The sequence below is a fragment of the Calidris pugnax genome, unplaced genomic scaffold (assembly GCF_001431845.1).
Source record: "Calidris pugnax isolate Ruff unplaced genomic scaffold, ASM143184v1 scaffold188, whole genome shotgun sequence".
NCBI lineage: Eukaryota > Metazoa > Chordata > Aves > Charadriiformes > Scolopacidae > Calidris > Calidris pugnax.
In genome coordinates this window covers 14,537,539-14,552,828 of record NW_015091257.1, presented here as the reverse complement: position 1 = coordinate 14,552,828, position 15,290 = coordinate 14,537,539, and the positions used below count along the sequence as shown (strand labels likewise).

The 15,290-nt window shown below is 37.3% G+C and overlaps 1 protein-coding gene across 2 annotated transcripts in view; it reads left to right on the top strand.

Moving 5' to 3' along the window:
- Positions 1-15,290, top strand: part of MAP3K15 (mitogen-activated protein kinase kinase kinase 15) — an 88,007-nt gene that overhangs the window by 27,179 nt on the left and 45,538 nt on the right. The window contains exons 3-6 of one of the 2 annotated variants that reach the window (XM_014960295.1): positions 3,935-3,958; positions 8,850-8,921; positions 11,999-12,192; positions 14,269-14,437. In XM_014960295.1, coding sequence (XP_014815781.1) covers positions 3,935-3,958; positions 8,850-8,921; positions 11,999-12,192; positions 14,269-14,437 — 459 coding nt within the window. The remainder of the gene's footprint in view (positions 1-3,934; positions 3,959-8,849; positions 8,922-11,998; positions 12,193-14,268; positions 14,438-15,290) is intronic. The other variant, XM_014960296.1, reaches the window with a different exon arrangement.

The window sequence follows — 15,290 nt, the reverse complement described above, 5'->3', positions numbered from 1 at the left end:
TTTTGAGTTATCACCCCTAACTACTTTATATTTTTCCTGCCACCAATGTCCAAAAATCCTTTTTGGAATTCTTCAACCTCTCTTGATCCTGTAAGTTGAATCTTATTTTGTATGAGTCTCCTTCCCTTTCACAGAAAAGCTCTGTTCCATCACAGCTTCTCTTTCCTCTTTTCTACTCTGTGTCATCAATTTTACTCTGATGTGTCTAGTATCTCATATTTCCTTTCTTCAGGTGGTGATCCACATACAGATTCACATTCCATGTGACTTGGAGTCTCAAGTACTCAGAGTTGGAGCCTCTCAAGCTCTTTGGTCAAAGAGGTTATCCATGTGGATATGTGCTAAGGCATACTTGCATGCCCTCCATTCCTCTAGCTAATCTGAGTGGGCAGGGATACAGCTTTTCATCCTGCATTGTTAGTTAGGATTGCCTGACTGCAAGGAGACCTCTCATTTTTATTTTTCATTAACACATTTTTACATTTCTTTTGTGCTGTCACTCAGATGTTCTGATCAACTTAGTTCTCCCAAGGATGTGCCAAAGTTTGAGAAGCACAGGCTAGTAATCCTCTATTTGTCTCTACCCAATGAAGACCTCTGTGGATGGCTTTGATTGCTGCACTTTGTGCCAAGCACACATGCAAGCACCTGCTCCATAACTGGAGCACTGAACAACCTCCACAGTTGCATCCATCCATGGGTTGGATCTTCAGATTGTTGCCAGAACTCGCAAGTCTTTGCAGCTTCAGTTCTGGGGCTTTTTTCCCCAAGAATGTGAAGCTCAAGGACAAGTCTGAGGACCTGGGAACACTGGAGTGTGGCCAGGTCACTTCAGGCTAGAAAAGCCATTATCTGCCTTCATCTTTCTTCTGCTGGGAACTCTGTGAGCTTCACTGATCCTCTTCCTCATCTCCCAGTTGTTTCCATAACCTCCATGGCCTGCATAGGCCCATATCTTACTATGGGATCAGAAAGCTTGATTTAAGTTGCTGGAACCAAGTGGAAAAGATCTTCTGGATCAAGTGCTAGAGTAGTTTAAGCAGGCTCTGGGACATGGTTCAGACCTACCCTGATGTCTTTGATACCTCTTCTGCAATTAAGCCCCAGTTCAGTGTTGGATACCATTCCAATTTGCTAACACACCCTTCTTAGGAATACTTGAGAAGGTAGATAGGGATTGTTCCTGGAGTCTTTCAGTGAGGAACAGTTCATGACACATTTCATGGCTTAGTTCTCAGAAAAATTAATTTCTCCCTGGTGAGAAAGATCTTTATCTGCAGTAGATAGTTCTATTGGAGATACTTGCTTAGCTAGGTAGACATATTAATTTACAGATATGTGATATTTCAGATGTCTAAGACATCCATCACTTTTGTTCTGAGGTATTTTATTGGGCTTAAGGAGTTTGAGTTAGCTGTTTAGGATTTGGTAGCTTAATACCTATTTTTGAGTGTCTGCTGGTGTTTCTTTATTCTTGGGTTTATAACTGATTTGGTCAGGTTTTTTTCCCCTTCCTTCCAGGGATTTATTACTTTATTTATTTATTTTTAGTACTTTATTACTTTATCTAGGTCACTGTGCATGCTTCTTAAGAGTGGCTAGCCTAAGTGTTAAAAAAGGCAGTATTCATGACTACTGTTACTTCTACTGGAAAGATTTGTGAAGTTCAAGCAGCCTGACTTTAGATAGCTTATTTCTTAGGGCCCATCCTGAAATTCTTCTCCCAAGATTTGTCTCTTGAATTTCACTAATGTTCTTTCCAAAACTTAGTTCCAAGCATATTAAAAAAAAACCAAAAACCAGTATTTCAAGATGGTTTGCAGAACTAAACGTCTTAGGTGGTCCCTGGTATTTTGTCTGTTGTTGAAGAAAAGGGTGCATGGGTAATATAATTTTGGTGCAGTGGTTGTCCAAGTGGATTTCAGGCAGTCAGATGTGAAGTTGCTTAAGCAGAATCATCTTAGGTTGTCAGAGCACATATAATTAAATTATATCAATAACCTTGCTTAGAAACAAGTCTATATCTCACATTTGCTGCATGACTTACCTGGAGATCTCTTTAGTTTCATGAAACGGTGTTCATTGGACATGGAAGCCATCACTAGAATGAGGAGGAGGTTACTTACCAGAAACTGGAAATCTTTGAGGTCTGGTTTACGTGCTCATTAGTTTATCATATGCCTCATAGTATCAATAGTATCAATAACTCTGTATTTTGAGGTGAGAAGAATTAGGATGTAGGTGGAGTGTGTTAGTCTGTGCCCATACAGGTAGGAAAGGGGCCTAGGTATCTTAAGGATACTCTTTCAGAGGAAAAAAAAAAGTATCTTCAGCTTGAAATGCTTTTGTTTCACATTCCAATTTGCTAACACACCCTTCTTAGGAATACTTGAGAAGGTAGATAGGGATTGTTCCTGGAGTCTTTCAGTGAGGAACAGTTCATGACACATTTCATGGCTTAGTTCTCAGAAAAATTAATTTCTCCCTGGTGAGAAAGATCTTTATCTGCAGTAGATAGTTCTATTGGAGATACTTGCTTAGCTAGGTAGACATATTAATTTACAGATATGTGATATTTCAGATGTCTAAGACATCCATCACTTTTGTTCTGAGGTATTTTATTGGGCTTAAGGAGTTTGAGTTAGCTGTTTAGGATTTGGTAGCTTAATACCTATTTTTGAGTGTCTGCTGGTGTTTCTTTATTCTTGGGTTTATAACTGATTTGGTCAGGTTTTTTTCCCCTTCCTTCCAGGGATTTATTACTTTATTTATTTATTTTTAGTACTTTATTACTTTATCTAGGTCACTGTGCATGCTTCTTAAGAGTGGCTAGCCTAAGTGTTAAAAAAGGCAGTATTCATGACTACTGTTACTTCTACTGGAAAGATTTGTGAAGTTCAAGCAGCCTGACTTTAGATAGCTTATTTCTTAGGGCCCATCCTGAAATTCTTCTCCCAAGATTTGTCTCTTGAATTTCACTAATGTTCTTTCCAAAACTTAGTTCCAAGCATATTAAAAAAAAACCAAAAACCAGTATTTCAAGATGGTTTGCAGAACTAAACGTCTTAGGTGGTCCCTGGTATTTTGTCTGTTGTTGAAGAAAAGGGTGCATGGGTAATATAATTTTGGTGCAGTGGTTGTCCAAGTGGATTTCAGGCAGTCAGATGTGAAGTTGCTTAAGCAGAATCATCTTAGGTTGTCAGAGCACATATAATTAAATTATATCAATAACCTTGCTTAGAAACAAGTCTATATCTCACATTTGCTGCATGACTTACCTGGAGATCTCTTTAGTTTCATGAAACGGTGTTCATTGGACATGGAAGCCATCACTAGAATGAGGAGGAGGTTACTTACCAGAAACTGGAAATCTTTGAGGTCTGGTTTACGTGCTCATTAGTTTATCATATGCCTCATAGTATCAATAGTATCAATAACTCTGTATTTTGAGGTGAGAAGAATTAGGATGTAGGTGGAGTGTGTTAGTCTGTGCCCATACAGGTAGGAAAGGGGCCTAGGTATCTTAAGGATACTCTTTCAGAGGAAAAAAAAAAGTATCTTCAGCTTGAAATGCTTTTGTTTCACAAATGCGTGGAGTGTCTGTCTATCGCCAATAGAAGTATCTTCAGCTTGAAATGCTTTTGTTTCACAAATGCGTGGAGTGTCTGTCTATCGCCAAGTAGAACTTCATTTTCTGGGCACTTCTTTAAATACGTTTCTTCTTTGGATCATTAATTTTTTTCTAACCTGAACTATTAAGACTTTTCTCAATGTTCTGTTCCTATATTGGAATTTGCTGCAGTCAGAAATGCGTATTATGCTTTGAAGAACATGTCTCTGTGTGTGTATATATAGGTATACCAGTTATTTTTATTGGAAATAATAACTTCCAGTAAAAATGAATAAACATTTTTATTATCTTTTTTTCCCCCAGGATATGGTATCTCAGAAAAACACAGTAAGTATTAAATCCACATTCATTTTAAAACACAAAATTAAGATGCTACATTTAAAGCAAGTCTTAATAACAAAGCTGCCAAGGTGATTGGAAGAAGCCTGTTCTATGTATACAATTAAAACTAGTGGAAATCTTGTTGACTCCCTTTCCAAAGTAAAGCTAGATTAAAAAATTACTTTCTTTAGAAATTCTTCTTTAAGTTCTAGAAAAGTGCCGGTAGATATGTTACGTATGTAAGTTGATGGATCAAAATGTAAACTCAGAAATTCAAAGTCTCTTTCTCTCTCTACCACTTTCCACCCACTTGTGCAAATGTATATGTGTGTGATACCTTAATACAGGATACTCTTGTATCTCAAACAGCGTTGGTTACTGTATACCCATCCTCTTCCTCACAAATTCACAGATTTTACTTAGGAATGCTAAAGCTTGTTTCCCAAAGTAAAAATATTCTTACCTTTAATGCAAGTAAACCCAAACAAGTAAGTAAGCCTGAAACAAGGTAAAATTTAGTCGTTATTTTAGGCTTTTTGGAATATGTCACAATATCTTACACCGTTATATATTTTGTCATACTTTACATCATGTTAGTGGTTATTTTTGTTAAACGCTACACTATTATTTTGAAGACTATTGAATTTGCAAAAATCTTAAACTTCCATTTATCCTTTTCTCTTTCCCCACATTCACTGTATACTTTTATTTTCTTCTGAAGAATATAGAGCAGGATTAAAATAATAAAATGCTCTTAGAGTTTGATAATAATTTAAAATAGAACTAGAAGAGATAATGCATTAGTCACAGCAGTATATTTTGAGCTGCTGTTTATACTTGGCCACAGGGCTGCATGCAGGCTAAAGATAGATCAGGCTGAGCACATGAGTAAATACAGGTCATTTTCCTGTTTGTCTTGGTGATCTTTGAACTAGTTTCACCCATAGGATGAGAAATGCATTTACTGGCCTGTAGCTCTGTGAGTTGGGGGGGAGGGCCCTCATAATTAGGCAGATTTGCTTGTGAATGCTACTATCCATTGACGGGCGGATGATCAAAATGTCACAAGCATGTGTTTTCCCATCCAGAAAAAGAGGGAGAATTATGACTGAGCCATTTGGTGGTAACTCCAGAAATGGAGTAAAGGCAAAGAGGATGGTGGCAAGTTCAGCCTAGTGCTATCAGATTAGCACCCTGCAATCTTTTCTTCTGGCAGATTCTTTCTCCCACAGAGGGGGAGGTATTTACCTTCATGTGGAAGAGAAGAAAAGATGACTCTGATGACGTGGTTTTTGCAGCAGGGACTGGTATTAGACCTGTAAACACCATGTGGCTAGGAAAAGGGGCAGGGAGGCATACTGAAAATAGGATCCCGATTTTCTCCTTTAGAAAGGGTGGATTGCCTAACCCACTTTCTTCAAGTGCTTAAATTAAGAAAACAATTGAGAGTAAAATACAATGATGAAAAAAAAATGGCTTTAAATATCAAGTACGTATTCTTGATGCTTTTGTGTTATTTGAGCTTGTTCATATTGTCTTTATTAGATAAAGGTACTCCCATATTGCATTCTTTTATCAGTTTTTTAATCGGACATTACAACAAACTAATTAGCAAGCTAAGTAGTTAATAGGTTAAAACTTTGTTTTTCTAAGTTGGAGCTGACTTCAAATAGACAATTGCTTTCCCCTCCTTTTAGATCCAATGAGTTGTAATGAGAGGCATGCAGTTTGCCTCCCCAGTATGGTGCTACTTGCTTCATTGCTTGGTTAAATATTTTACAACCATACAGGCCATGTCTGGTTTGAAGTTAATTGCTAATGAGGGCTGCTGTGCTAGTTAAGTAGGTGCAGAACTGGTGTGAAATTACTGGGTCCAATCAGGTACATGGTTACATAACCATTTCAGTTTAAATGGTGAATATTAGGTACAACTCTTGCACTAGGGTTTTGTATTTTCCTTTCCCTTTTCCTGATTGAAAAATGTGGGTATGCCCCTGCCATAGCAGTAGAATAGCAGAAGGAGCTTAAATGCGCTCTTCAGTAGCATTTGCAGACATGTTGGAAACAGGATCGAGCTGGTAAACCTTCCTCCAACCCAGAGGTAGCCACAGGAATACTATTGCTGGTTTTATGTACGTCCTCTCCGCATCTTACAAGCTCTGTGTCCAAGCATATGCACTGTGTATAAGGGAAGAGGGACAACTGAGATTGCTGCTAGACACCATGCACCATTTTTCCAGCAGCATGAGTGAAACTTTCTGTGTGGCTGCTGTAGCTTGGAGCTTTCTCAGAGGTTTCCCTGTCCTCACCTTTGCTATTTATCCTGCAAATCTCTAGTCATGTACAAAGGTGCAAAAAAATCATAGCATAGAATAGGTGTCGAACCATGTTAAAGCTATGAAGATGAATGTCTAGTGTGTCCTTTATGGTGATGTTCTTCTGTGTATTGCAAGTAAGCCTTGAAGAAAATTGGTGTTTTCCTTGCAAGGAAACTGGTATGCTAATTCAGCATCAAGGAGGAGGCAAGAGCAAGGGAATTGGACATACAGCTGAAAACAATGCATAGAAAAAAGGTCAGCAGTTCATTTGGGATTTGGCCTGAATATAGCTGATGTAACAGTGAAAATTATACAGTAGTATGCTGGGATAAATATCTGAGATATTTAATAGCTTACTGTCTGAAAAAAGAGTGTGAGAGTAGGAGCACTTCCTTCCACTATCCAGGAATGAAATTTTCAGGGATAAGATAAGATGTGGAATGTGATTCAGTTCTACTTGACTCCCCCAAACAAGCAATTAAAATTCTGTATTGGTAATTTATGGCATCCTTGGATACAAAAGGAAAGAATTATTTGCTATGGGAGTTCAGTTCCCAAGAAAGAATTGCCCTTGCATGAAATTCAAGGTCAAGATTCTGTGTCCCATCGGTTAGGTTTCCTTCTAAAGAGCTCATCTGAGCTTTGAGGACTATCTTCTGCTAATTTTACTTAGGGTATATGCACAGCATCCTCGTTTCTGTCAAAATAATCATTGATAAAATAAATTGCAAACATGCCGACTTGCAGGACAGTTTGATTCCTGTGTCAGTACGGAAGAATAAAGATTTGAGAAAACAGTGGATGCTGCTGGGACTGTAGGGTAGAGGAAAATAAATTTATATGTGGAAAATGGGTTTGTGCTTTGGAGTTTTTTTAGATGTCAGATAAACATTCTTTTATTGGAGAAATGAAATTTCAAGTATTTTCAAAAGCAAAAAATGCTTAAAAATATAATTTTCCTCCAAACCAATGTAACAGATAAAATCCATGGGAATGTTCTATTTTAATGCAACGTTTTGTTGCTCTCCTTGATGTTTTGTTGGGTTTTTTTTAATAGAGAAATTTCCTCTCCCTCTACAGAACTTTAAGGAATGGTGCATAAGAAAAGTCCCAGATTGAGTGAAGGAAAGAGTGCACAAGGGGCTTTTAAAAACCTGCTGGAGTCAGGAAGCAGAATGTACAGCCCTTCTGGCAGTAGTTCTACCAGTGGTTGCACATAGTTTGAGATACGTACTTTGATCCTTTTGATTTGTTTGAATGTGACACTGAGAATACAAACTAGAAGTTCCCACTTTGGAAAAATTATTATGGCAAGTACAGACTATAAAGAGAAAGACTTAATAGTTAATTTTTCTTTAGTTGATGGTATGCCTGAAGACATTTGAATAACCCTGTTAATTGCTTTCAGGGAAGGTATTTAAAGGAAAGTAAGCTGGCCATTAAACCAAAAGGTTTATTATAGTATGCTTAGGCCTGTGGGTCTGATGAAGTATTTTCAGAGATTTAATTTATTATTTTTTTTTCCATTAAATCCTGTAGCAGCTCTTACAGTAAGCAGAGAATAATGTCTGGGCCGTGGAGGAGTCATTAGCAAAAATTCTCCTTGATCTAAAGGGAACAGGATTGCAATTTATCTTTGCCACAAGGAATTTTTATGTTGAAAAATCACTTTTTATTGTAATTGGCAGAAAGTCTCTTCAGAGTTTCGGTAGCTGTATAAATTAGACTGTATCTACTATTTCAAGGCAATGAACATTTAAGAAAACTAAATAGAAAAAAATTGGCACTTTGACTCATATTCTCCAAGTAGCCCCAGTGGATTGATATGAGAGCCAAGACTCTAAAGTATGATTACATTATATGAATTTAACAATATGAAAAAGTAGTATTGCAGAGTAGGTTTCTATTTTTATTTTCTGATTATTTTTACAATATATAAAAGTTTGTGTGATATGGTCATATAATGATGTATTTCCAAAAAAATTCCGAGGCAGAAAAAGTATTAAAAGTGTTTGCAAAGGGCACAGAATGAAAGAGGACTAGGAACGTCTTTAATACAGACAATCATTTTTCGTTTTTGGGGAGAATAGTGCAAAGGGAATGGGTAACCCATTAAATACTACTTTTAGTGTTTCTAATCACGAAATATACCACTGTTACTATTGATATAATAAAACCCAAGGCTTTTAAAATTTATTTATGAAAGTTAGTTTTTATGCACATGTTACTATCTCAAAGATGCATATTTGTAGTGGTTGGATTATAGTTAACTAATCAGGTAAATCACATTCTGTGATTTACAGCTTCATAAAAGTAAGACTGGAAAACATCTTAATGATTACAGAAGGAGATGTATAGCCAAATTGTGTAGATAGAGAAATTTTACATTCTGGATGGCAAAGTATTGCATTGGTTTCTTGGCGTTGTAAATATGGACTTGCTAGAAATATCTATATTCATTTTCTGTTGTTTCGTTCTCTAATAATTTCTCTATTCATGTGTCATGTCTGTCTTTTTGATTCTTATGCTGTTTTGCGGTGGTGTTTTCCTTTTTGTCGTTTTATTTCAATTTGGAGTAGGTTGCCAACCACAAGGCTTTTCTTCGGGTTCAAGTACCTCCTGAATACCACAGTGGTAATATGATAGGCAAAGTATGTATCACTTTAAATCTGTTTTCTGTTGAATAGATATGCCATCTTATTACTGTGTTTCTAGGCATTTTAAAATGTATAAAGATACATAAAGAATACTGCCTGGCAGGGTCGTTCCTTCAAAGAGATTGTGAACTTGGAGTACTAGTTCCTTGCAAGCTAGATTCTGAGCATTTAGAATGTTTGGATTGTGATAATCTCTCCTCATAGTCAACTTTGGAAGAGGAAATATTTTTTTAAAGTTTGTAATATCTTAGTCACCTATATCACAAGATGCATAGGAATGTAATGTCACAGAAAACTACTGTGAAAACCTTAAGTCTGAAGACAACAGTGGATTAAACTCTCTGAACACTCAGGAGTTAGTGACGACTTTGAGTGAATGCAGTTCATTTTCTGTTACCCTGTGTGTTTTCCGTCTAACTGCTTTGTAAGGTACGGTAAGCACTCTATTCTAATACTCTTAATACTTGAATAAGCGGCAAAATTAACTACATGGCTCAAGTAAAATAATTGCGCTATTAGCTGTGCAGGCATAGTTCTCTCTCTAAAAATGCAGAGATTTTACTCAATGCTATTTATCTGGGGGGAAAAAAAAGCCCTTTACAGTGTAGCATCTCTGTCACAAAAGCGACAGTTGCACTGGAATAAATCTAGCAGTTCAATTAAAAAAAAAAACGGGTTTGTGTTATTAAGGTCAAAAGTTTACTTTTAACAGCCATTAGCAAAATGTTTAGAATATTTTAAGACAAAAAGCACTTTACGTTTGGCCCTACTTGCCTGATCCCTGAGGAATGCCACTCATCACTGGTTTCTACTTGGACATCAAGCCGTTGGCGACAATCCTTTGAGTGCGGCCGAGCAGTTTCTTTTGCACCATGTGGTCCATCTATCAAGTCTGTGTCTCTCCAATTTAGAGACCAGGAAGTCACGTGGGACAATGTCAAACGCTTTGCACAAGTCCAGGTAGATGATGTCTGTTGCTCTCCACTTATCCATCCATGCTGTAACCCCATCATAGAAGGCCACCAGATTTGTCAGGCATGACTTGCTCTTGGTGAAGCCATGTTGGCTGTCACCAATCACCTGCTTATTTTCGATGTGCCTTAGCAGAGTTTCCAGGAGGCATGTTCTTGCTGGGCACAGAGATGAGACTAACTGGCCTGTAGTTCCCCAGCTCTTCCTTTTTTCTGTTTTTGAAAATGAGAGTTACATTTCCCCTTTTCCAGTCAGTGGGAACTTCACCAGACTGCCATGACTTCTCAAATATGATGGAAAGCGGCTTGGCAACGTCATCCACCAGCTCCCTCAGGACCCACAGATGGATTTTGTCAGTACCTATGGAATAGCATTCCTGCAGGTTCCTTAGATGGTCTTGTATGAAGGGGCTTTATAATTTATTATATGTAAATATAATAAATATGTAAATATCGGACAGAAGGAGCTAGAAAATTGGAACTGGTTGCTTTTCAGACAAGGTAACATGCTTATATATGTGCAGGGTTTGTGACTTCTGCACACAAATATGTGTCTGTCATAGCTAAAAAATGGGGTTTTAATTGCATAGATTTCACTATTCAAAAAGAGGCAAGAAATCGAAGTCAAATAGATGAGATGTTGGCTGAATAAGATTAATACAGTGTTGCACACATCATTTAATTTTTTTCTGAAAATTGCTTTTGTGGTAGATAAGCACAGCTCTCTTTGCGTCACAAGGTACATCATACTTCAAACTGGATATTTTTTTCCATTGCAGGAAGAGCTAATTCATTGTTACAGGTTTAAGGATAGAGTTTATACACAAGAAGCTTTTACATTGCACTGAACTCAGTGTTTATTTGAATGAACCTGAGACTAAATTGTTTTAACATACTGGTAGTTTGGGTTGCAAGTTTTCTGACTTTTTTGTAGGAAGTTAAGATAACATTGCAACAGATTATATAGTTACAACAGAGATACTGTACTGTAGAATTTTTGAGGAAGGAATATGGCTTGATCTTTATCTGTTAGAAATAATTAAAAATTCTAAATCCTTGCAGTCTCAGATCAGCAACAGGATGTCACTGATACAGTTTTTTTCCATCTGTATTTTTAGTAACTGCCTGCCCTACATTGTTACATCCTGTGAACAGTTTATTTCTCTTGACTCGTCTATTAATGCATATAAAAATGTGCAATCTTCATATCCATTCTTTCCATTGGCTCACCATTCTCCCATTGTTCAAGGTGACTTTAAATCGCTAGGGCTTTACTGCAGGCTTAGATGATATGAAAAAATGAAAGGTATGATGTATTTGATGCCTTGATATCCCCTAGGTGACGGTTGAAGGGTATTTAGTGGTAGTTGGTTGGTTGCATTAGGTGTATCATACTGTCCTATCATGGACATCATTGAAGACTCTGAACTTTCTGGTTCTGGGCTCTGAAGGGCATTTTTTGTTTCCTCTCCTCTTTCAGCACCTTGAGCATGTTTACACTTTTAATGTGGCATGATAAGAATTTTTGGTTTTTAATTCTAGAATTTTGTGTTAAAAGTCTTACATGTATTACAAAACATTTCAAAGTTTTGTTGGTTGGTTGGCTTGATGGCAGCATGTAACAGGTATTTTGTACACTCCTTTGGATTAAACATCTCCATAAAGTCCTTCCAGTGCCTGTGGTTCTGTAGTTTTCTCTCTCTTTGTGGAGGGCTCTGCATCATATTCTTTCTAGCACAGAGAGAGTTGAGAGGGTGCTAGTACATCACTGACCAAAAAAATTTGTGAGCAGGTGGTTAGTTGGTAACTGTCAGTCCCAAGTAGGGTTTGTGCATCACAAAAAAAATATAAAATAATTTTGTTATATTGTCTCTTAATAGATCTGGAACCTTATTCATCACCCTTGTTAATGTTTGTAAACATTCCAGAGAAAATTCCTTGAATTTAATGCTTGCAAATCTTATGCTAAACAGTGTGCTAAAGCTTCATAGTGCACCAGACCTAATCTAACTGGGTTTTATGACAGCAAAATATTCTGTGTATACACAAACATATTTCCACCTTCATTTGTTTTCTAAACTGTGCCTGTTTTTCTTTCAGGCTTCCAGTGGCAATTATTATTTTATTCCATACATCGTCACACCTTGTGCTGACTACTTTTGCTGTGAAAGTGATGCCCAACGAAGAGCTTCTGAGTATATGCAACCCAGCTGGGACAATATCCTGGGACCATTTTGTGTCCCACTGGTGGACAAGTTTATCAGCCTTCTCAAGGATGTTCATGTTACATCATGGTAATTTTACAACACACACACCTCCAGAACCTTTGGTAGTCTCTTCTTAATGTTATGAAAAAAGATACAGAATCTCTAGTAGCACTGATTTTTTTTAATTTTTTTTTTTACTTTCTTATTTTTCACTGCACTTAACATAGCGTTAAAAGAAACTGTTAACTTTACTGCTTTCTGTATTGATGTCTGCAGCTGTTGCAGTTAACTAACCATGTTATGGTAGAAAGTGATTTCTGGTTACTTTCTGAAATACCAGTAAGCAAAGGAAGTCCATGGGTAAGGTAAAGTGCTAAAGTATAAATTACAGTGCATAAAGTTGTAATAGGAGATAAGATGACAGCCTGTTCACAGAGCTCGAAGGCAAAGACTGTCCATTTCTGTCACCAAATATGTGTATATATATGGCAGCAATAGGCAATCAAATGTAACTTCTGTGGTTTGATTTGTTATTTTTGATTTTGCTATTTTTGGGTTTGAGTCTTGAGGATTTGGGCTGGAGATGGAAATCTCTCTTTCTTGATTGTTCACCCTGTACTCTGCAGCTAGTCTGGTTCTGTTTGTGTATCTGAAAACACTGAGAGAGACTGAGCTTCCCGGTCTTCCTTTTCCCAGTGTCTGTTGCATGAAGCACTGAGGGCCTTGGATTTCTTTCTCTTTCACCATTGCCACGCCAGTGAAAGGCTTGCCTAAAAAACTCCCTTCTTTTCATCTTGTCCCACTCTTAAGACCGCATAGATGACCCTGCTCTCACGCACTTTGTCCCTTATACCTCCATCCATGGCAGGTCTGCTATTCTCTGGCACATTGGTAGACAGCGACTGGGATATTGCTGGCCTGAAGAAGCTCAGGCTGCTGCCACCTCCTTCTCCAAAGGGGAGGCTACATGGAAGCAATACAGGCCCTCTTTGAGGAGAGGGACAAGAGGAGGAGCAGAAACTCAGTAAAGTTGGTCAGCATACAGGAGAGCTGTATTGCATCATTCTTGAAAGTGAGACACTCCCATTCTGCAGTCAATTGGATACTTTGAAAAACATTATCCAGTACCTCCCTTTGGTTAGGTTAGCGCAAGGAGGAGTAATTATCAGTGGCCTGGTGGAGGGCAATGCTGGACAGAAACCTGATATTGGAAATCCATGGTGAATTAGGCCTGACCTCCACTGACATTGAAACAACTATTAAAAGCTTTCCAATAGTGCATACTATGACCTTGCTGATTTGCATTATAAACATCTTCCATGTTGTATGTAAGATATAATGTTTATTAGACAGAGAACTTAGTTTTCTTTGCTATGTGTAGGGCTCATGCTAAGCAAAGCTGAACACTTTGCAATACTCATTTGTAAACAAAAGCATTCTATGCACTTGAGTATCTGGCAGGTGACACCTGCTAACTTCCAAACTACAGACTCGATAAGCTGCTCCAGATAAAGTTACCTCTAAGTAGCCTGTCCAGGTCATTTATAACTCTCATACTGATAATGTATATATGATTTTGTATTCTACAAAACTCTGGTGTTGCATTGTGCACAGATGTTAGAGTAAATAACATGCACTTACTCTGGGGGATTTTACGTAGAACCTGCCCACATTATGTATTGTGTTCATCAAACAGACTGTAACTAAATCAGCTTTTGATGGCTTGTTGTTCTTTTAGTTTCTTTGTTTGAAAGCCTCTGCTCTCCTTTCATGATAAAATCATGTACTTCCTCTTTACACCACAGTGGTCTTTAATCTCTCTGTCACTTTATTATCCCAATTGCTGCCTTCTTTAGGATACAGATACAAAGTACCACATCTGTCATGGTCAGTAATGGGGAAAAAGAAATCCTCCAGTTTTACTGTGTTGATAAAATTATCTCACAATTCTGGTTATAAACATATTGATACATAGCACCACAGTCTGAGGTGGTGCAAGGTGAAATATGTATAATGAGTAAATGAAAAACATTTGATGTGCACCTCACTCTTAGAAAATGGTACCTCTTACTATAAATTATGCTTCTTATCAGAAATATAACCATGTTTCACAAGAAATATCTAACAGTCTCCTTCCCATATGTCTATCTTTTATTTCTTTAGTGCCTATTATAAAGAAACATTGCTCAATGATATTAGAAAAGCTAGAGAGAAGTATCAAGGAGATGAACTGGCTAAGGAGCTGGCCAGGATTAAGCTTCGTATGGATAATACTGAAGTGCTGACATCTGATATTGTCATAAACCTGCTTCTTTCTTACAGAGATATTCAGGTATGTTCCTAAAGACCAAGGAAGATTATTTTACCATGGGTTTTTGACTTTTGTTTGTTCTGCTGTACTTCATTGTTTGTTAAACAGTGATTCAAAGCTGACACTAAATTGTTAAATTAACAGTTTGATTTGTCTGTTGGGCAACTTAAGGGGCTTTAGACTCTTATTTATTTCACCTGTGAACAAGAGACACAGATTAGGTGAATTCCTGAGGTGTCCTCCTTTGTTTTCAGCCATTTATAATGTCCTTTAAAAAAAGAAGAAAAAAAAATCCCCTACTGATGCAAGATGTTTGCTTTTCCCTTCCCTCCCTTTCCTCTTCTGCCCTCAATGTCAAATATATTTACAAATGAAGAAAATGCATTTGTTGTGGCCGTATATTGGCCAGAGGTGCTCAAGTTGAGAACTACCCTTCAAAGAAACATTAATTTGTTTTTAAAATATAGGTGCACCTTTTTTTTTTTCTTGATTTTGTTTGTTTTTTTTTAAACTAAGTTCTGCTTTTGCTAAAACACAGCCTGCATGCTGTATTTCCAAACTGCCTGTCTGTGTGTTTGACACGTCTTTTAAAATATACTTCCAAACATTCTGTGGATTTTTTTTTCATCAAGAGCTATGTTGGTTATTTCATAAGTATAAATGGGTCGTGAGGGCAGTGGCTGACCACATCATCCTGCATAACCCAGCTTTCCATTCTGAGATACACAGTTCCCTGCAGCATCTGATCCAACTTTGTTTTGATCACCTCTTGTGATAATTTGCATTCTTTTGAGAGATCTTTTCTGTTGAAAATGTAATCATCTTGAAATATGTTTTGAACAAACAAATTAAGTAATGTGACATTTGTGATGTC